Source organism: Nesoenas mayeri (assembly GCF_963082525.1).
Source record: "Nesoenas mayeri genome assembly, chromosome: 21".
NCBI classification, from domain to species: domain Eukaryota; kingdom Metazoa; phylum Chordata; class Aves; order Columbiformes; family Columbidae; genus Nesoenas; species Nesoenas mayeri.
This window is the reverse complement of record NC_137571.1, coordinates 3676543-3697817: the sequence shown is the minus strand read 5'-3', so window position 1 is coordinate 3697817 and position 21275 is coordinate 3676543. Positions and strand designations below refer to the sequence as shown.

Sequence of the window (21275 nt, the reverse complement as noted above, 5' to 3'; positions counted from 1 at the left end):
AGAGCTGAGCTGGCATCGTTTGCGGCCGGGCAGGATGAGGGGCGGAGGGAGCGGGCGAGCATGAGGCCCCCGGGTGCTGTTTCCAAGAGGATGCAGAACAGACCTGCCGCTTAGAAAATAAGAAAGTTTATTTAAAAAGAAAACAACAGCTCAATTCATAATTTAGTAGCATAAGTCATTAATCCAACTGACTGCGTCATCGCTGCCTCCCGAAGGCGTTAGAGCTGCTGGTAATAAATAGGAGCAGTGTGTGACAGGGGAGACGGCGCCTGAGCAGCCTTTGGCAACGTGGCCACGGAAGCAGCTGCCACAAGCAACGTGGAAGCAAAACCAGGTGCCGGCCACATCTATGGGCAGCAGGGGCTGCTGGAGCCAGGCAGGGGCTCCTCTGACGTGGGAGATAGAACTTGGCCCCTAAAACCACACTGGTCGTCAAAGGCAAAGGTGTGGGGCAGCCAGCTCAGTTCTTGCTGAAGCCCGTGGGATTCTGCAGCTGCCACCGCCACAGATCCTCACCTGCAAGAGGGAGAGAGCAGGAGTGAGGGGCGGGACAGGAGGGAGACAGCGGGTGGCACATGGTGTGCCGGGGAGGGGGAACACTCACACATCTTGTCCAGGCCGAAGGCAGCTTTCCAGCCCAGCTCGCGCTGGGCCAGCGCTGGGTCGGCGTAGCAGGACACCACGTCCCCCTCCCGCCGGCCCGTGATCTTGTACTTGATCTGCAGGGAACGCACAATGTGGGGGCTGGGGGTCGGCAGAGGGGACTCGGCCGAGGCCGCAGCCGTGGGCACAAGGGCTGCTGTGACAGTGACAGCTCGGGGTGGCCGGTGGGAGCAGCTGGCTCTATGCCTGCGGTGCTGTGAGTCACACCTTACCTCCCTCCCCGAGGCTTTCTCCATGGCCTGGACCATCTGCAGGACAGAGTAGCCGCTGCCTGTGCCCAGATTGTAGATCTGGGAGGAGGAGAAGGGATGTGGGTTGGCAGCTCTTGCGAGGGAGAAGGGCCAGACCCCCCTTTAGCTCCCTGGGGGCTGGGAGAGCCTGGCCCAGACCCAGCTGCACCCAGACAACAGCACTCTCAGTACCTTGCAGCCGCAGTTCTCCTTGAGCTTCTTCAAAGCAGCAATATGGCCCTTGGCCAGATCCACGACGTGGATGTAATCCCTGACGCCTGCGGGGACAGAGGGTGAGCACAAATCCCTCCCGCAGGGCTGGGGGCTGCAATGGCTGCCCCTGGTGAGGGGGTGTCCCTGCTCCCCCCACTCCGTGACACACCCGTTCCATCATCCGTCTTGTAGTCGTTCCCGAAAACGCTCAGGAATTCCCGGCGTCCCACGGCCACCTGTACATAGGGACCAGCAGTGAGAACCCCCTCAGCATGTGCCCCCCACAGACACTGCGAGCCCGGGGGTCCCTGAAGGCCGCAGCGGGGCCGTACCTGTGCCACGTAGGGCATGAGGTTGTTTGGGATCCCCTGAGGATCTTCTCCGATCATGCCTGACTCGTGGGCACCGATCGGGTTGAAATAGCGCAGGAGGACGGCGTTCCAGTCCTGGGGAGACACAAAAATGCGGCTGTATGGGGAGGATGCAGCGCTGCAAGTTCACCCCAACATGCTCCAGTGTGTATAGACTTCAGTTCCCAGCTCTGCGCGCCTTCGAGCAGCTCCTCACCTTCTCTGCTCTGCAGAGATCTCGAATCATTTCCTCGATGAAGTACTTGGATTTGCCGTAGGGGTTGGTGCAGCCTCCGACCGGGTGGTTCTCGTCCAGGGGCAGGTACTTGGGGTCTCCGTAGACGGTGGCAGAGCTGCTGAACACGATGTTCCTCACGCCGTGGGCTTTCATGGTCTGGGGAGAAGGGACCAGCTGCCGCTGAGCCAGCGAGCTCCGCACCATCCAGCGCAGCCCCCCAGAGCAGGATCACACCCAGAGCTGTCCCCCAGCAGCACACAGAAGCCCAGAATGTCAGGGGTTGAAGGGCCCTGGAAAGCTCATCCAGTGCAATCCCCCCATGGAGCAGGAACACCCAGATGAGGTTACACAGGAAGGTGTCCAGGCGGGTTGGAATGTCTGCACAGAAGGAGACTCCACAACCCCCCTGGGCAGCCTGGGCCAGGCTCTGCCACCCTCACCCCAACAAGTTTCTTCTCAAATTTAAAGGAAACCTCCTGTGTTCCAGTTTATAGCCCACACGCTGTGTCCCGGCTCCACTCACCTCCAGCAGCCGGATGGTCCCGGTGAGGTTCACCCTGTAGTACTCCAGTGGCTTCTGCACAGACTCCCCCACGGCCTTCAGCCCTGCCAGGTGTATCACGGCTGAGAAACGGTGCTGCAGAGGGTGACAGAGCTTGATGTCAGTGCCACAGCAACCGAAGATAGAATTTCCAGGCAAGAAACCAGCCAGAAATCTCCCCAGGAGTTTCATTCAGCCAGACCACACTGTCTCCATGGTTCAGAGGAACGTTTGCTGGTCACAGAATTTCCTCAGCACTGTCCTCCCCAGGGCAGATCTCCCAACTCCCATCCCCAGTATAAAGCCCTCGGAGCCCCTGAGTGCTCCCCGGGGCACTGCAGCTCCTGCTCTCACCTTACTGAAGAGCTCCTGCAGCGCTGCCCCGTCGGTGATATCCAGCTCCTGGAAGAGGATGGGCTGGCACACGATCTGCTGCACACGCCGGAGGCTCTCGGGGAGCGCGTCTGCCCCTGGGGACAGGGAAGGGATGAGGCGCTGGGATAGCTGGAGGTCCCAGCACAGGCTGAGAGGGGCCAAGCCCCTTGTGTGGGAAAGGATGAAGGCTCTTGTACCTCGGATGGCATTGTGGAAGTTGTCTATGACCACAGGGACGTAGCCAGCCTGCACCAGCTCCAGCACGCAGTGACTGCCGATGTAGCCGGCGCCGCCGGTCACCAGGATCTTCTCAGCCATGGTTCCCTGTGGGAGGAAAGGCCCTTGAGCGCTGGATCAGGGGAGGAAGGGGCTGGGCAGGCTGTGGCACACCCTGTGACATGGGTCACACCTCCGGGACAGGGAGGGTTTATCTGACACTTGTCACACACCAGGAAAAAACCCTTCTGCCCTTCCTGCTAAATCCAGTCGAGATCCTGGTGTCACTCGTATCCTGCAGCACAAACCCCTCAGGCTGATTCACCCCTAAGCACAAGGGCAGGGATTCATCAAACAGTATAAATTTGTGCGGTCTCCTCAAGGGCATCCGCTTTAACGTTTTCCCCCATTCCCCGTTTTCCCTCCTGCTCTGAAATCCCCTCTCCACATCAGTCCCAGCGCTCCCTCCAGCCCCAGCCCTGGCCCTGTTCCTCCTCAGCTTCCCACAAAGGTGGCACCAGGTCACTGCAGCCTACAGGGACATTGCTGACACACACAAAGTGGAAACCTGGAAAATAACCTGCAAGAAAGCGCCTGTCTCTGGGAAACAAACAGCAGCTCCTGTCCCGTGGAAAGGAGGAAGAATCCACTTTATTATCAAGGCATGTGCAGGCAGCACGGGGGAATCTTCCTCCCTGGGTGACTTCAGTCACTCCCAGAGCTGCATCTCAGGTTGAAAACCCAACTAAAACCCCTAAACTGCTCTGTGTCTGCTGTGGCAGCCAGAGGAGGCACCTCCGGCAGAGGCCAGAGCAGGTGAGGGCTGGAAAGGCAAAATAACAACGCTTTTAGCCAGGCAGGTGAGCAGAACAGGGGCCTGTGGGCCAGGTGTGTGTGGGGCAGGGTGCGGACCTGGGACAAGGTGTGGACGTGGCACAGCAGCACCTGTCAGCGCGGGGCCGCGGCTCCCGCAGGGCTGGGGGGTCTCCTGAGGGGCTGCAAGCTGCCCGGGGCTGGGGTTGGGTCCAGGGTGAACCTGAGGGGCTGGAACCGGGTCCCTGTGGGTATGGGGGAGCTACAAGGGGCTCGATTTACCTCAGAGTCTAGAGATATCTCAGGGTCTGGATGCACCTCAGGGTCTGGATGTACCTTGGGGTTTGAATTTACCTCAGGGGTCTGGATTTACCTCAGAGGGTTGGATTTACCTCAGGGTCTGGATGTACCTCAGAGGTCTGGATGTACCTTGGGGTTTGAATTTACCTCAGGGGTCTGATTTACCTCAGGGTCTGGATGTACCTTGGGGTTTGAATTTACCTCAGGGGTCTGAATTTACCTCAGGGTCTGGATGTACCTTGGCGTTTGAATTTACCTCAGGGGTCTGATTTACCGCAAAGGGTTGGATTTACCTCAGGGTCTGGATGTACCCCAGGGGCCCCGCCAGGCCATGGGAGCTCCCCACTAAGGGCGAGCACGGCAGCGCGTCCCCCGTCTCGCAACCCACCCTCGACCCCCGCTCCCCCCGCCCCTCCCCGGCCGCTCACCCGCCGCTCCGCTCTGCTCGCGCCGCCGCGCCCGCTCTGCTCCCGCGCCGGGTGCGGCCCCTTTAAGGCCCGGCCGCGCTCCCCGCCCCCGCCGGTGCCACGCGCCCCGCTCTCCCATGGAAACGTGTCACGGCCGCTCCCTACGGCGCGGCAGCGGGGACAAAAAGCCGCAGAGCGCGCATGTGCGGCGTGAGTGACCACGCCCCCTGGGCGGGGTGCAGCGTGGAAGGGCAGCTGCCATTGGCGGGCAGTGAAGGGGCGTGGCCACACATCAGCGCCCACCGGGCGGGGCTTGCGCCACCAGTTCCGCAGCGCCCCCTGGCGGCGGGAGGAGCTTAAACCCACCGATAGAGTCACCGATCCCAGCTCTTTCAGTGTTACCGTTTATTTAATTGTTACAGCGTATTTAAGTGATGCGGAGACACCCGGTCCACTGAGAGAGGTGCAGCACACGGCTCCGCTCACCTCAGGGAAGGACGGGGTCTTTGCACTTGTCTCCAGTCTCACAAATAAACTTATAAAATAAATTATTTTAAATAGAAGAACAGGGGGAGATTCCCCTGGGACCTGCGTGAGGAGCACGTGTGCATACAGAATAAGCGTGTTTCACACCGTCCGCTCTCAGGGGATGGGCCACAGCCCACGATGGCGCAGCGGTTCCATGTTGAGGCACTTGGAAGGAAACCAGCAGCAAAAGCTCTTTTACTGGCTTAGTTAACCCAAACTTCTAATAGTTTGGAGTATTAATAATGTGCTTATTACTCCTAGTAGTTAGAAGTATCTTACAACAGATACAGTCTTTATTACAACCCCTAAACGCTAAGACAGAAGGTCCAAGGCTGCCCCTTGACGCTTTAATCACCAAGGGGAACATTTTGCTTTCAGTCTTAACATCTAGAGTGAGGAGAGAGAGGGAAGACGGGTCAGTCCTGACCTGGAGAAGTGCTCTAACTGGAAAAGCTGTGGTTTATCACAGCAAGATCCTAAGGGAGAACTTGCGGGACGTGGTTCTGAGCTGGTGCTGAACAGCGAGCGGGGCGGCTGTCCCTTCTCAGCACGTCGTGTCCTCCCCTCTCCAAGGCAAATGGCAACGTCCTCAAGGTTGAACACAATATTCTCATTTTTTCCATTTCTTCATAGATTCTAGTGGATTACGCATTTCCCCTCAAGCACTGGAAGGAGCGCTGAGGGTCCGAACGGAACGGCCAACACCGAATCCGGCCTTTCTTCTTGGTCCAAGGAGAAATTAGGTTCAGTATCACAGTCTGCACGCCGCCTGCGACACTTTGGAATTGGTGCGTCTGTTGAGAGCGTTGCAAATGAACGTGCCCGTGTCCATCAGCTTCTGCAGGTCCACACCCTTCATGGGACAAAAGATCGGACATGCCTTGGTACCGGTTCTACCGCTTAAAGCTGCCCAGTAACAACTGGTGTCACTGGGAGAGACTAGGAGGGGCGGAGGGAGCCTGAAGGGTTGAATTATAGAATTATTTTGGTTGGAAGAGACCTGGAGGTCATGGAGTCCAACCGGTACTTTAATGTGGTGCTGAGCAGCCACTGCTCACTAACGCGGCTCTGAGAGCAAGGGTCAAATCACAGGAGAGGACGAAACGCTCCTAGTGTTGTGGTGAGACCAGACCTTCGGCTACAGCCTGCCTGAGCCACACGGCAGCGCCACAGTGACCCTGCAGCTGCAGTCGCCACATTTGCGCTCCTTGGGATGAGTTTTGAACCCCCTCTGAAGCCCAAACAGCGCGAGAGGCTCGGCGGCTGCAGGCGAGAGCTGCTCGCACTCACCGTGTGGATGCCCAGGCCGTTCAGCATGTACACCAAGTCCTCCGTAGCGACGTTTCCAGAAGCTCCTTGGGCGTAGGGGCAGCCCCCAAGGCCAGCGACGGACGCGTCCACCACGCTCACACCCATCTGCAAACAAAACCACCCTCAGTAAATTCCCCTTAAAGCACAAACCGTGGTCCTGCTCCTCAAATCTACGGTTCACAAGCAAAGACGGAAGAAACTTGAGGAAGGGTGAGACACCGCAAAGCGAGAACCTCACCTGAAGCGCTACCAAGATGTTGGCAAGAGCCTGTCCGTAGGTATCGTGGCAGTGAACAGCAAGAGCTCCAACCGGCACCTCTTTCATCACCGCTGTCAGCATCTCCCTCATGCTTCCCGGGGTCCCAATGCCGATGGTGTCCCCGAGGGAAATCTCGTAGCAGCCCATCGAGTACATCTTCTTCGAGACCTGTCCAAAAGCCGAGACGCTTTTAGTGGAAAGGCGGCTTTGCTATTCCCTTCCCCAGAGATGGAGACAGAAGAATCAGAGCTTGCTTCCCTGCAGCACAACAGCAGCAGGAAAAACTGCCCAGAGGCTCTTCTCCGGGATCAAACATCTCCAGGTCCCCACACCTCCCTGAATTCCCCCACCCATTTTGGCTACATCCAGCCTTCCCTTCCTGTGGAGGCAACTGTGACCTTCCCCAGCGCTCAGTTAAATGGTTGACACATCCTCCAGCGCCTGCTGCACAACTCACACCCACAACAGGCAGCCAAAAACCTCCCCAAGATTATGGTTGTATTTACAATGAACTCACCTCTGCAACTTTAGCTGCAGAAATCTTCCCCTCATAGGGACATCCAAGGACACAGGAAACGTATCTATGGTTAAAAAAAATACACACTTTTAGCTAGAGAACATGACGTTTTACTGGCCAGATTAGTCAGGACTTGTGCAGTATCTTTCTTGGAAGAATTAATTTCATATTCTAAAAATCAGCCCAGTAGAGAAAGTTTACACAATTAACCATGCAACAACTACTTCTTCCACTTCCATGGACGTGAAAAATCAGTGCGGTGGTGTTTCCAAATGAATGGTTCCCAATGCACCGAGCTCACGTCTGCTCACAGCAGAGAGACACCCCCACGAAAGGGGTCAAGTTTAAAAGAAATCCCACTCCCCAGAGCTGCACGAGGTGGAATCCAAAGGGATTAATCAATGCTCCGCTCGCAGCAGGAGCTCCTCACCCCCGCACAGGAATGCTGGCGGCTCTCGCTGCCGTCATCACTTCACCGAACCGCTCCAGACTCTCCTCTATGGAGCAGTTGATGTTCTTCTTGGTGAAGAGCTCAGACGCTGCTCCAAAGATCGACACTTCTTTGGCCCCCGCTGCCACCTGCCAAGAGGAAGCCCAAATTAAAGCGACCCGATTTCTCTTGCAAGGGAAATGACAAGAACAACCACAACTACAGTCCTCTCATTCTATAAAAAACGGCTTTTCCTCAGTTCTTTCCTGAATAGCCCAATTCTTTCCTCAGTTCGTTCTACAGCAAAAACACGATGACACATCCAAGTTTGTCATCAAAGGAAGCGTAAAGTTGCAGACGCAGCAGTAAAGCCACATCCGCTGGATGCAGTTGCGAGAGCCGCAGAAAATGCGGATAAGACTGAAAGAATCACCATCAATTAAAACGCATTACTTTTCTTTCTATTTCTATAAACAACAGGTTTCTATCCCTTGTAAAGGAACGACAAGCTGAGCCTGCTGCCTGCCAGAATGAAAGATGCATTTCCCACCCTTAACCACAGTTGAAACGTTCATAAAGCACCAAGGACACTCTCTTACCGCCGCCTGAAATCCTTTCAGATTGGGGGTCAGCACAGGATAACTGACACCAGGTAATTTATTAATCCCTTGCATGACTTCGGTGTGGTCAGCCATCTGCAAAGCAAACAAGGAGAGGTTTCTCAGGGTGACGACGTCCGCTTCTGTAAACTGTAAAATCATTTTTGAGATTTGTTTTTATGAACTGGGAAGGCAGAATTTAGCAATAAGAGAAATGGGCCTCTGGAGGGCAAAGGGCGACATGTCCTGTGAAGAATCAGGGTTCAGTCACCCAACCGAGCCGGCGCCAGCGCCTGCACAACCGGCTGTTTGTTTGCCTTCCAGCTGCGTGTTTGCTCCGTCCCAGGGTGCAAAGGGAAGCTCTGCGATATTCCAAGCTCCCGTTTGACTTCGCTGCTTCTTGCCCAGTTACAAGCCACCGTAACAAGATTTTTAGAGCAGAGAGATTCTTTTCATTGCATTACTATTTTTGACATACAATTGTAAATCCCACTTGAATACCGACCTGAGGAACCCACTTAGGGGAAACAAAGCTGGTGGCCTCTATAACCTGAAGCCCCGTCTCCGACAGCATATTGATTAAACTGATTTTCACCGGTGTTGGTACAACATTCTAGGAAGAAGAAAAATAAGAGCATTATTTCCACAATAAACTCTTCCCCCATTGCCAAAACCCCTCATGTTTCAGCATCAAATCACAGTGTTTTCTTAAAAACGGCCCTGCCGCTGGAGCACAACAGCACATTATGGGTATTTGGTCAGAGTCCTCTGCCAGGAGGAGCCCAGAATCACACAATGTCAGCGGCTGAAAGCGCCCTGGAAAGCTCATCCAGTGCAATCCCCCCATGGAGCAGGAACACCCAGATGAGGTTACACAGGAAGGTGTCCAGGCGGGTTGGAATGTCTGCACAGAAGGAGACTCCACAACCCCCCTGGGCAGCCTGGGCCAGGCTCTGACACCCTCACCCCCAACAAGTTTCTGCTCATCTTTAAGTGGAACCTCCTGTGTTCCAGTTTGCACCCATTGCCCCTTGTCCTGTCCCTGGTTGTCACCAGCAGAGCCTGGCTCCATCCTCCTGACACTGCCCCTTTCCATATTGATCCCCAGCAATGAGTCCCCCCTCAGTGTCCTCTTGTCCAGCTCCAGAGCCCCAGCTCCCTCAGCCTTTCCTCATACGGGAGATGCTCCACTCCCTGCAGCATCTTGGTGGCTGCGCTGGACTCTCTGCAGCAGTTCCCTGTCCTGCTGGAACTGAGGGGCCACAACTGGACACAATATTCCAGGCGTGGTCTCCCCAGGGCAGAGCAGAGGGGCAGGAGAACCTCTCTGACCTACTGACCACCCCCTTCTAACCCACCCCAGGTCCCATTGGCTTCCTGGCCACAAGGGCCCAGTGCTGGCTCATGGTCACCCTGCTGTCCCCAGGACCCCCAGGCCGATCGTACCTTCTCGTTCTGGAGCCCGTCCCGCGGCCCCACCTCCACCACCTTCACCCGCTTCGGGAGCGCTCCGGCCGCCGCCGCGCCGCTCACCTGGGGGCAGAGGGACACAGGACAGCGTCAGCGCGGCCCCGGCGCTTCGCGTCTCCCCCCCGGCCCCGCTCACCGGCCGCAGCGACACCGCCCAGCGCGGGAGCAGCCGCCGCGCCGCCGCCATCGCTGCTCACGTGACCGCGCCCACCGCCACACGTGACCAAAGCTGGGGCGTGGTTTCGCGGTCACATGACCGCCGCGCTGCTGGGATCGCGGTTCGAAACCGCGGAGCTGCCGCTGCCCCCTCGGTCCCTTCGGTCCCCCCCGTCATTTCAGTCCCCTCGGGGGGACGAGAGACCCCCAGCCCATACCTGTCCCCGCGGGCCGTCCCGTGGCAGCGCTGCTGTGGCACACTGTGGCATCTTTCCCTCCCAGACCAGCGACTGTGCGGCCCCTCAGTACCTGCTCACTTATAGGATGGGCTTTTCAGCTGGTTGGTGCCGCTAAACAAACACAGCGTGTTTGTTTTGGATGGGCCTCCTCCCCGCGCCAGAGGTTACCGGCGTGATGGGGTTGGCAGGTAAAGAGGCCATTGCTCTGTTACCCCTTTTTTTTGCCCTTCTGCATTCACAACAGCGTCATCGCCGGAGCCGGGGTGATGCCGGGGTGATGCTCCTAAGGCACTCGGTGCCAGTTCTCTGAAGTCCACACAGGTTCATCAGTACAGATTGTTATTTGTGAATTGGGTAATGGCTTCTGTAACACTCAGCACATGCACCGGCACCAGGAATTCATTTGCACTAAACTCTCAAGTGTTCTGGCTATTTTTGCTTGCACCGCATTGTAGAGAGACAAAATCAAGCCTGCGTGCAACATCGTGGGGCCCTCATAACAACTGCACTGCAGAAATACACCGTTACAAGGAGTTTTGTCGTTTAAGTACCGCAAAGGACATTCCCAACCTCCCACTGCTGAGCGGAGAAGTCGGTCCTCTCCTGCCATACCAGTTGCCCTCATCACAGAATCACAGAATCGACTGGGTTGGAAAAGCCCTCAGAGATCATCGAGTCCGTCCCTTGGTCCAACTCCAGTCCGTTTACTAGATCATGGCACTAAGTGCCATGTCCAACCTCATTTTGAAAACCTCCAGGGCCGGTGAGTCCAGCACCTCCCTGGGCAGCCATTCCAATGCCTGACCACTCTCTCTGTAAAGAATTTCTTCCTAATATCCAGCCTCAATTTCCCCGGGCAGAGTTGAAGCCCCCTTGTCCTATTGCTGATGCCTGGGAGAAGAGACCAATCCCCACCTGGCTAGAACTGCCCTTCAGGTAGTTCTAGAGAGTGCTGAGCTCAGCTCTGAGCCTCCTCTTCTCCAGACTAAACAACCCCAGCTCCCTCAGCCTCTCCCCATAGGGCTTGTGCTCAAGTCCCTTCACCAAAATCATACCAAAATCACAAACGGCATTAGGAGAAATTCTCTTAAGAGAAAATCAATTTATTCAATGATAAATGAAAAATCCTCTCAGACTTGATTAAAAGAAAGGCCGGGGAGATTCGTGCTTCCATCCTGCAGCCGTCACTTCACCCCCTCAAGCCTGACAGCCCAGCCAGACTGAGGGGGCAGAGGGGATGGGAGCAGGTGGGGCAGCGTGATGAGCAGCCCTGTACCTGGGGCCTTCTGCCACGTCAGAGTCCCCGCAAACCCCAACATCGTCACCTGCAGAGGGGAACAGCTGAAACGCTCAGTCCCAGCTCACACAGGTTCCTCCCACTTGAAACAAACATCCCTCCAGCCCCTGCACAGCATCTCCCAAAGCAGTCCTGCACATTTGCACCATCAGTCACGGTGCACAAAGGTAACGCCAAAAGGGTATTTTTTGGTTTGTGTGCATTTTTGTTTGTGTGGATCTTTTTCCCTTTTCACGGAGAAGGCTTTACCTCTGTTTGTTCAGAGCAAAGGGCACTTCAGCATGTGCGTCACTTACAATTGCACCGGCAATTTGAATTTGAGGCGCAATACCAGCGCGCCCTTCTACGTGTGAGGTTCGTTATTTACTTCACCTCCCTGTGCCAACAGGATCAAAAGGCTCTGGGGTGAAGTGTCTCTGCCTGTTCTACCACAGACTATGAGCCTGGGCTGGCAACGTCATGTGTTAACAGTGAGCAAAAGCCTGGAGAATGACCTGGGATGCTGCAGGGATGTGGGGAAAGGCCAAAGCATCCAGAACAAGAAGTACGGGATGATGACTTCCCCACTCTCCACAGTTTCCAAACCACATCAGGTTGTCCCGTCCCAGCCCACACGTGCCCAAGGTGGGCGCTTGGAGCGCGTTATCTATTCTTCAAGTCCCTTACTTGTGTGGCTGGGGATGGAGTGGGTGAGGACAGCTGCAAAACATTGTCCCGAGGCCAGACCAGGAAGATGGCGTAGACAACCGGTCCCTTCGCCGTGTACCTACGAGGTCAAGTAAGAGTTTGGCGAGGTGAAGAGCCCCGTCAGAGAGAGAGAACCAGATGAGCTTCACCTTTCCAGACAGCACGAGAACACCAGCTTGCCCACTCTCACCGCACAGGGGTCACCTGCTTCCCCCTCCTTCCAAAACCTGTCACTTTGGACCCACCATTGAGCCAGCTGTCACTGGCTGATGAAACCCAAACAAAGTCCGTGATCGCTTCCTAAAAGCAAATGTCATTTGTGTCAGACTGTGGTCAACGGAGCGGATACGCCACCTTATCCCGATCGTTGCTCTGCATTTCTAGACTGAAGACGCTTGAGGAAAAGAAATAGCTGTTTTGTAGCAAGTTCTGGCTCTTGACACATTATGCCTGTCTCAGTATAAATCTAACAGTTGGGTAATAGTGATTAGTATTAGTACATAACAGCTTAAAACCAAACATTGCTTCATTTCCAAACTGCACGTGTTTAGATGAACTACATTTGTGCAACTCACACTACCCAGGATTGTGACTTACAGACTCTTGGCAGCGGCAGCATGGAAACTTTTTTAAAAGAAGAGCTGGTTTTGTCCAAATCAGGCCAGATGGCTGAAGTGCTGATTTTTATGCTCTTCTTTCCATCAAGCTGTTCCTCAGACAACCCCCCGGGGCAGTAACTGAGCACTCCAGTTGTAGGATATTACCTAAACACCATCTGCACCTGATGACAACACTTAATGTACCCGATTTAAGAATACCTAAGAAAGAAATGTCAGCTCCAGCAGCGCCAGATGGTTCCGAGGAACCGAGTCCTTACCAGACCGTGACTGTGCTGTTCTCCGTCTGTACTCTCCAGGGCTTCGATTCATAAATCGCTTCCCCGTTCGTGTCCAGCCACCTCCCAAGGGCCAGAAGTCTCTCTTGGAAGATGGGAACGATCACCCCTTCTTTTGTAGGTCCCACATTCAGAAGGTAGTTGCCTCCAAAACTCACAGTCTGCACCAGCTCCTGCCATAGACAAACCACGGTAACAAATCACATTATCTTCTCTTCTGACAACAAAGAAACCTGAGGAGGGTTTTGTCATCAGCAACTGCTCCTTGATCTCCAGCCTGATCGTACAAAACACCCGACAACTCTTTCCGCAAGCAGGAGGATGATGGAAACCTCTAATTCCCAGCAGCTCCCCCATAGCTGTTATTTTGATTTCACATTTCTTACCTCAATGATACTCGTCTCATCCATTAACTCCGCAACGTTCATGTTGCTCCGATAGCCCCAGGAAAGCTTGTCAATGGAGGAGCACATCTCCCACTTGTGAGCAAGCAGTGTCCCCGGCTGGTATTTGTCTGCACAATTGTAGAAGCCTCCATGATGGCAAGAGCAGTTATTACACCAACGATCATTGACAACCACAGTGTCCTCAAAGAAGAAACAAAGCTCAGTGAAAATAATGTTTTGCCTTGGACTTTTTAGCTTGTGTTCATCCCTCCTAAGATCACAAAGGTATCTAAGTTAGGAGGTAAGGACCTAAAACCCCTTGTGTAATGAACAGAAAGAGAGAGGATCCTCCAGAGAAGGCTGAATCCCTGTCTGGAGAGCTTCTCTCTGTTCACTCAGGGAGAAATCAATGCAATAAGGTTCCTGTCCCTGAGCCTCCCACCTGTGTGCTGTGGAGGACACCAGAGTCTTCTCACAGGAGCACAGTGTGAGCTTCTTATTATTTTGGGAAAGAAGAGAAGCACATTTGGCATCTGTCAAGCATGTTTCTGATTTGGTCACATTCACCTCTCACTGCTGCTGGACCTTCCGCACCCGTGAAACGCCAGCGGCCGCAAGGGACAGCTGAAAGCGATACCTTGACGGGACTATCGTTATAAAGCCAGGCAAGGAAAGAGGTAGAATTCCAGTACGACTCCGGAGCTTCCCAGTCTCCATCCGACCAAATCAAATCTGGTTTATATCTAATAGAGAGATGAATGTTATTTCAAAATGGCTTATTTTCTCCTACCAAAAAGGCAGCGCTGTTTCTTGCGTCTGGAGTCTAGCTTCACTTCCTATTGCCTGACATTACCTATCACTTTCTGCTTCAGACAAAGCTTTGAGGTTCTTGCAGCAGCAAACGAGGCGTTGATCATGGCTCAAAAGAGCCATTCTCCCAGAAATCCGAGCCTTGTATTTTTCTCAACAAGGGGAAGCAAGGCAAGGATGGAAATTCAGTCAAATTGCTCTCCTACACACTAAGCAGCTCGTTCTGCTTTCACAGCCACCCTGCACAAAGGCACTAGTAAAGGGAATTGCTTTTACATGAAAAAATCATCTCTATTTTATTCTATGAGTTAGGCTGTCCACAGGGCAAATGTGAACCCCTTTTCTAATTACTGCAGAACATTACTGACAAGTAAACAGATTCGCCTTTGCAAAAATTAACATTTGGCACCTCTCTTCCCTGCAGCCACTTTGCATCTTTCTCTACAGTATTGAAATCAGGAAATGCTTTTGATTCCTAACTGGTTGCAGCTCTTACTTTAAGACCAGATCATAAAGTTCTGGCATTGTCTTCTTTACAACGAAGTCCTGGGTCTTGAAGCCACTTGCCTTGTCAGCTAGATAGAGTGGATTAAACCACTCTAACAGAGAGTGATACAGTCCGTAGCGTATGTTGCTGAGGGACAGAAAACACAAGAAAGAGTTAGGATGGCTGTAGGGATTAAGATCTAGTGGCAGATTAGATCGTTTCACAGAAGATTTCATGACTTTGCAAGCACTACTTTTTTTTTTCATATTAAACTCATGTTTTTCCTCTGTTTGTCAAGAACTGAGCGGAAAGGAACAGCACGGTTTGACAGCCATACCTCTCCCTGAGGGCTTGTCCCAGCTCCCCTACAAGATCTCGGTGGGGTCCCGTATCTATAGAATTCCAGTTCCAGGACACGGGTGACCCCCAGTTGGTGAAGCCTTCGTGATGCTTTGTGGTCAGCACCACGTATCTGAGGGGAAAACACGTACTTGATCAGGATGGCAAAGGAACTACCTAAGACATTCCCTGGCCTCGATGGCAAGGGACTGAAAAACCATGTTCTGAGGAGGCCTCTTTTCATCACCCTTGAAATTTAGAAGCAACTACAAGAGTAATAAAGGTTTTTAATGGATTTTAATGCTGGAAAAGAATGAACCATCGAGACACGTCATCTCCTCAGCACCCTGGGCATGACCCCTCAGGGATCTCCAGCACCACCCAAAAACCCCCAGTCCCTCGGGGATCCCCAGACCCACAGAACCCCAGAATGTCAGGGGTTGGAAGGGCCCTGGGAAGCTCATCCAGTGCAATCCCCCCATGGAGCAGGAACACCCAGATGAGGTTACACAGGAAGGTGTCCAGGCGGGTTGGAATGTCTGCACAGAAGGAGACTCCACAACCCCCCTGGGCAGCCTGGGCCAGGCTCTGCCACCCTCACCCCAACAAGTTTCTCCTCATATTCAAATGGAACCTCCTGTGTTCCAGTTTGCACCCATTGCCCCTTGTCCTGTCCCTGGCTGTCACCAGCAGAGCCTGGCTCCATCCTCCTGACACTGCCCCTTTCCATCTTGATCCCCAGGAATGAGTCCCCCCTCAGTCTACTTGACTCGGCCTTTCCATCCCCTCGGGGACCCCAGGAACAGCTCCCCCAATCCTCTTTGGGACTTTCCATCCCCTCAGAGACCCCCAGATATGGCTCCCCCATCCGCACAGTGACCATCCCCTCACAGATCCCCAGAAATGGCTCCACCATCTCCTCAGGGACCTCTGGGCATGGCAGTCATCCCCTCAGGGACCCATATCCTTCTGGGGGCCACCAGACCCACCCTCCATCCCCTCAGGGATCCACCATCCCCTCAGGGACGCCCAGACCCACCCTCCATCCCCTCAGGGATCCACCGTCCCCTCAGGGATCCACCATCCCCTCAGAGACCCCTAGACCCACTCTCCATCCCCTCAGGGATCCACCATCCCCTCAGGGACCCCCAGACCCACTCTCCATCCCCTCAGGGATCCACTGTCCCCTCAGGGACCCCCAGACCCCGCCTCCATCCCCTCAGGGACCCCAACCACGGCGGCCAGCGCCCGGCGCTGACCTGGCACCAGCCCGCTGGAAGAGCTGGGCCCACTGGCGGGGCTGGAAATCGTGGGCGGTGAAGCGGGGCGCAAAGTCCGCGTAGGTGGTGCCGGGCGGGTACCGGCGCTGCACGAACCGCTCGTAGTCGGCGCGGTGCTGGCCCTGCCAGTGCCACCAGAACCACTCGGAGCCCCAGGCCGGGACGGAGAACACCCCCCAGTGCACGAACACCCCCACCTTGGCCTGGTCGAACCAGGCGGGCAGCGGCCTCGCGTCCAGGCTGGCCCAGTCCGGGCTGTAGCGCAGCGCGGCCACCGCGGGCCCCAGCACGGCCACCAGCCACACCGGCCACATCTGCCACGCCAGCCCGCCCGCCGCCATCTTGCCGCGTGACGTCACGCGGCCGCCGCCATGGCTACCGAGGCACCAGCGAGGCGCCGCCATGCCTACCGAGGAGTCCGCGGTTCGAGGCCGCGCTGCGCCACTTTCCTCCCTCCTTCCTTTCTTCCCTCCCAGCCCCGCTGTAGCCGCCTGTCTATCTTCCTGCGGTTTGAGCCTCTGCATCCATCCCCCGAGGAGCCATGAAAGAGCCCGAGGGGCTGGCACCATAGCAGCTCTGGCCCCAGGAGACCCCTCACCCCTGGCCCTCCTGTGCCCTGGGGCTGCGCTCCAAAACCCGCCCGGGAGAGCTGGGTGCACCCTCTGGGGAAACAGGACAGAGTCCAAGGGCCTTGTGCTGCGTCCCGGGCCCAGCTCATCCCTGTCAGAGGCGTTTCGGGGCTGGCAGGAGCCCTGGTGCTCACCCTGCAGGTTTTGCAACTAAAGGCAATCTGTGTAATTTGCAGAAAAGTCTATTGAGCTCATCATGCTCAGAGTATCTGCCCCAGCTTAAACTCATCACCCGGAGGAGTTCGTGCCCAAGAGGTTGCTGGAAGAAAAGGCTGAGAAATGGCTTTAATGTTTAATGACATAACATCCAGTGAATGCCCGCGTGGCGCAGGTTAGCGTTCCTTAAATCTGCCGAAAGAAACGTGTTGCCTGCAGGGTCCTGTCTGCCTCCAAATCCTCAACTATGGCAGAATTCATATGCTGCAGTGACAGCATTTCAGTTTTCCTTAAAGAATTAGATGCTAAAATCAACACAAGCCTCAGTGCTGCGAGATACAAGTAGCCAGGAGCATCTGCAAAAGTCCACCTGCCCCCTTCCCAGCCATGGCTGAGGCACCTCCTGCGCCTGTCCTGCTCCCCTGGGATGCAGCGAGGGATTCAGCATCATTGGGATCTCGTCAGGACTTGGTGGTGCTCTCTGTCAGGAGCTAAAGAGCTTTTTGTCACTGTACTGCTAATACAAAACACCCCGGGGCAGCATTCGAGTCTGGTATCAATAGACGTGCCTCTGCCAGATAGTGATGTGCTGTTAGTTCTCGTACAGCGCTGCCCAATGAGCGGTTTAGAGAGAGTTATGAGACACTTGGGGGTTTCTAGAGAACGTGAAGGTCTGCGGAGTGTTTGAGGTTAGCCGTAGTTTATGGAGTGTAAGGAAGACACCACTGAATGTAAGAAAAACAGGTTAGGAGGTTACTGTGGACAGGCAGGAGGAGCTGCTATAGAATATTGGGGTCTGCTGTTCTGGGATGTGACATTATCCACCGGTGTCTACAGCTTGGGGACCAGCCTCCTGTGTTTGTGCACTTTACATCCCAGAGTCTAACAATAACGTCAGTGGGAGCCAGCTCCATGAGAGGCATCTGATCTCACATCTCCTGGGACCTCCAGAAGAAGAGAAAAGAAGAAGAAGAGTGACCCAGGCTATTTTGGCCAGCCTGAGCGCAGATTCCCACGGCTGCCTGCCTATGTGACACATGCGTCCTCGCAGACGGTCTCTATCACAGAGGACTTGTGGGCGCTGTCTCCTTCTGGACTTCCCTCAGAGGCTTTCAGCTGCCTCCTGAAGCGAGCAAAGAGCATCCTCAGGGAGGAATACAGCTCCTTGCTCCGCAGGGCATAAATAATGGGGTTCACCATGGAATTGAGCAGGCAGAGGGTGCTGCAGAAAGCAAACACCTTGCGCAGGTGGTTGCTCAGCCTGCCGAAGATGCTGTAGATCATGAGAACGAGGACCGGAGACCAGCACAGCACGAGGACAGCGAGCACCATGACGAGGGTCTTGGCCAGCATGACGTCCATCCTCATCCTGGCGTTTTGCTTTTGGTGCTTCTCCATGTAGGCCGCGTGCTGGTGAGCCTTCCACAGCACGTGCGTGTAGGCGTAGACGATGCAGCCCAGCAGGACCATGACGAAGCAGATCCAGCTCGACAGATAATTGTCATCCACGAAGGGGAACAGCTCGGAGCAGGTGGAATTGAGGGTGCAGCAGTTCCAGCCCAGGAGGGGCAGGGAGGCGACGGTGGCGCAGGTCACCCACAGCACCCCGAGGGCGACCCACGCTCTCTTCCACGTCATCAGGACCTTGTACTCGGACGGGCGGCTGATGGAGACGTAACGGTCCAGGGCTGTCAGCAGCAAGCTGCTCAGGGAGGCAGAGAAGGACGTGTTCACCCCTCCCAGCTGCAGCAGGTAGATTTCCTTAGAGAAATTGGTTTCCTTAAAGACGTGGAAGTTCACAAAGCTGCAGACGAAGATGATGCTGGCAAGAATGTCAGCCAGGGCCAGGCTGCTGATAAAGAGGTAGGAAGGCTTCCTCCTGGTCCCGGGGGAGGAGAAGATCAAGTACAGCACCAAAGAGTTCTCAAAAACACACAGTGTCCCGAAGAGGCAGCACAGGGTGGCGATACTTATCTTCTGCGCCTGTGTGCTGAGGACCATGAAGCATTCCATGGTGCTCGTGCTGCATTTGGAGGCGTTTTCATGTATCTTGCAAACATCCATTGTAATTAACTGGAGGCAGGAGCTTGCAGAAAGTGTTTTTCTTCCTTCTGCGCTTCTCCAGGTGCTCTGAAAAAGACCAAGGGGAAATGGACTCACAGGAGCAATAAATTCAACCCACTTGGACATATCCTTCCCTCTAAAGGGAGGCGTGTGAAAGGAGAAGAGCCTAGGGAGACCTGCGCTCAGTTCCACCATTTCCCAGCAGAGATCCAGGCTTCACCCCACCCATGATTTGGCCGAGACGCATCTATCGCAGCCCATGGGCACCACGTCCAAACCCCATTCGTACTCTGTCCGTACATCCATCTCTCGGGCTGTTTCCTCACCACAAGAGGGAAGCAGCAACGCTGAGATTTGTGCAAATCCTGGGCCAGCTCTTACCAATCCTCAGGAATCGCTGCTCAGGGCTGGTGGCGGTGGAAGGGGATGCTGGTGGTGACTCTGTGCTGTGACCCTGGGGAGCAGCTCGTCCGGGTGACGCTGCCCCTGGACGTGGCTGGAATGGAGAAGGATGATGGATATTGCGCTACCAGGGACTCACTGTGGCTCATCTGCAAACACAAATGCATTTTGAAGCATTTCTTCTTCACCAAAGCTATCTGAACACATAAAAAGTCTTGTTTTATATCTAAGCCTGCCCATTGCGGTTTTATACAGCTCAGCCTCGTTAAAGTTGCGTTTCTCCCCCCGTTAATCCCTGTGTCATGAGTCAGTCTGTCCCATGGTTGGAGCAATTAAAAGTGACTTTTTAACATCAATATTAGGGCGCAGGTTGGACATAAAAATGGGGACATGCAGCAGTTAGACAGCTGAACCAAAGAACCACACTCACGATTGGGTTGATTTTATCAATATTCTCAGCTCCAGCAGAGACACGGTGGTGGGAAATGCCTTATTTTCCCTGGGCAGATGCTGAGCTGCTCGGTGCGCCCTGTGCCAGCACAGTCGTGTTTCTCTCCACACTTCTGCTGCAAAATGCACTTAAATCCCTCCATCTTCATTACACTGATGAGCTACTGAAGGGGAGCCCGGAGCTGCCAGCGCTCCCTCTCCCCCAAACAAACGACTCCCCGTATCTCCCTGCCCTCCACTCTCTTTCAAAAGAGGAAACACCTAAAACACACGAGCTGCAGCAGACGGGATGTTTTCTGGTTTCTCTGGGTGTTTTATTACATTCAGCAAAGGCAACAGCTGAAGGCGACAACAGCCAGCAGTGACCAATACGCTGGGAAACTCTGTCCGCAGCATCTTAGCAGCGACGTGTATTTCCTACCTGTCTTCATTACTTCCTTTCCCACCAATTCCCCCATCCTCTGGCACCCGTCGCTGCTTCTGTGCTTTGTAGTCATTGCAAATACCCCAGAGCACTTGAGATGCAGCTCAGGACACCCAGCCCCACACTTTGGTCCTGCCGCTCGGGGCTGAAACATTGGTAGTTGAGGGGTGTTTGGTGCACGTTTCAGCAGTTCAACCCCGATTTGCACTTTTTTTGGCGTATTTTTTGGCATATCTTTTGGTGTATCAAACTGACGAGTGCTGGACTTTGGGCATTGCAGCAAACTCCTATCCTCTTACATCAGGCTCCGGCGTGGGGCAATGATGCAGGACCGGAGATGTTGCACCCTCATCTCAGCGCTCGTTTCCTGCAGCTCTTCACAGAAACATGACGAGTGCAGCAGGAATTACTACCTGCTGTAATTAAACCTGACAACATATCCCTCTCCAGAGAGAGATGGATTTAGCAGACAGATGGATTTTGACATATCTCAGGGCTCTCCAGGGGCCAGCAGAGCAGCAGCTGCCTCCTTGAGGATCCAAAACTCCCCGGCCAAAACTCTGGCATCCAAACCCAGACATCTCTTAATTAAGCAAACCCCAGCATCACTTTGACATCTATTAATTGCAGCCAGCGTTCCCAGGACCATCTTACACTCTCAGTATCTGCAGTTGTGCAACGTCCAACAAATGTGCTTCGGAGCTTAGAAACGACTGAACACTGAGCAAGAGATTGAAGGCAAAATGCCATCTCTTGTATTATGCTGCTTGGGGAGAGAATTTGGGTATAACAGCAAAATAACTCCTGCACTGACTGTTCTGGTACAGCTCTCTTGGTGGAGCTGAAGTAATTCAGATAAGCCCTTAGGTTCAGAACACTGTGCTGGGCTCAGCCCAGACCTTCTCTTCCCACGCCTGTTGTGTCTCAGGACAAATGACAAGGACAAATCTCTTTGCAGTTTTGACCAAGCTCCCCTATAGTCCTATTTGCAGCTCCTATGTTGCTGGGGGAACACGTGGGACTTTGCTCCAGCACAAGGTCTCTTCTGCAGAGGTCCAGAATGTGAAATCACAGGCAGTGCCCAGAGCCCCCTCCTTGAACTGCATGTCTTATT

The 21275-nt window shown here is 54.4% G+C and overlaps 4 protein-coding genes across 5 annotated transcripts; all 4 read right to left on the bottom strand.

The window, feature by feature from the left end:
- Positions 1 to 3: 3 nt before the first annotated feature.
- Positions 4 to 4485, bottom strand: GALE (UDP-galactose-4-epimerase). 2 transcript variants are annotated; one of them, XR_013923122.1, is made up of 12 exons: positions 4368 to 4485; positions 2808 to 2934; positions 2590 to 2705; positions 2218 to 2331; positions 1674 to 1850; positions 1439 to 1552; positions 1276 to 1342; positions 1086 to 1171; positions 876 to 953; positions 605 to 719; positions 193 to 516; positions 4 to 109 (listed from the first exon to the last, which is right to left on the bottom strand). XR_013923122.1 is itself a non-coding variant. In XM_080357494.1 (11 exons), exons 2-11 carry the CDS (start codon positions 2926 to 2928, stop codon positions 461 to 463), a joined length of 1044 nt encoding a protein of 347 aa, XP_080213620.1. In that variant the 5' UTR covers positions 2929 to 2934; positions 4368 to 4485; the 3' UTR covers positions 130 to 460. The 2 variants fall into 2 exon arrangements, 1 of the variants encoding a protein (XP_080213620.1); XM_080357494.1 differs by lacking the exon at positions 4 to 109 and having other exon boundaries at positions 130 to 516.
- Positions 4486 to 4749: 264 nt separating this feature from the next.
- On the bottom strand, positions 4750 to 9668 carry HMGCL (3-hydroxy-3-methylglutaryl-CoA lyase). The gene is made up of 9 exons (XM_080357553.1): positions 9597 to 9668; positions 9437 to 9523; positions 8496 to 8603; positions 7991 to 8086; positions 7392 to 7540; positions 6962 to 7025; positions 6424 to 6612; positions 6165 to 6290; positions 4750 to 5727 (listed from the first exon to the last, which is right to left on the bottom strand). The coding sequence occupies exons 1-9, from the start codon at positions 9645 to 9647 to the stop codon at positions 5626 to 5628; spliced, it is 972 nt and encodes a 323-aa protein (XP_080213679.1). The 5' UTR covers positions 9648 to 9668; the 3' UTR covers positions 4750 to 5625.
- A 1344-nt stretch (positions 9669 to 11012) lies between these two features.
- FUCA1 (alpha-L-fucosidase 1) lies at positions 11013 to 16440 on the bottom strand (the record flags this gene model as incomplete). Its single annotated transcript, XM_080357593.1, has 8 exons — positions 11013 to 11180; positions 11819 to 11918; positions 12717 to 12907; positions 13121 to 13321; positions 13758 to 13863; positions 14427 to 14564; positions 14755 to 14889; positions 16016 to 16440. 8 exons carry the CDS (start codon positions 16438 to 16440, stop codon positions 11040 to 11042), a joined length of 1437 nt encoding a protein of 478 aa, XP_080213719.1. The 3' UTR covers positions 11013 to 11039.
- A 1407-nt stretch (positions 16441 to 17847) lies between these two features.
- CNR2 (cannabinoid receptor 2) lies at positions 17848 to 18885 on the bottom strand (the record flags this gene model as incomplete). The annotated part of the gene is made up of 1 exon (XM_080357772.1): positions 17848 to 18885. The coding sequence occupies one exon, from the start codon at positions 18883 to 18885 to the stop codon at positions 17848 to 17850; it is 1038 nt and encodes a 345-aa protein (XP_080213898.1).
- Positions 18886 to 21275: the final 2390 nt, after the last annotated feature.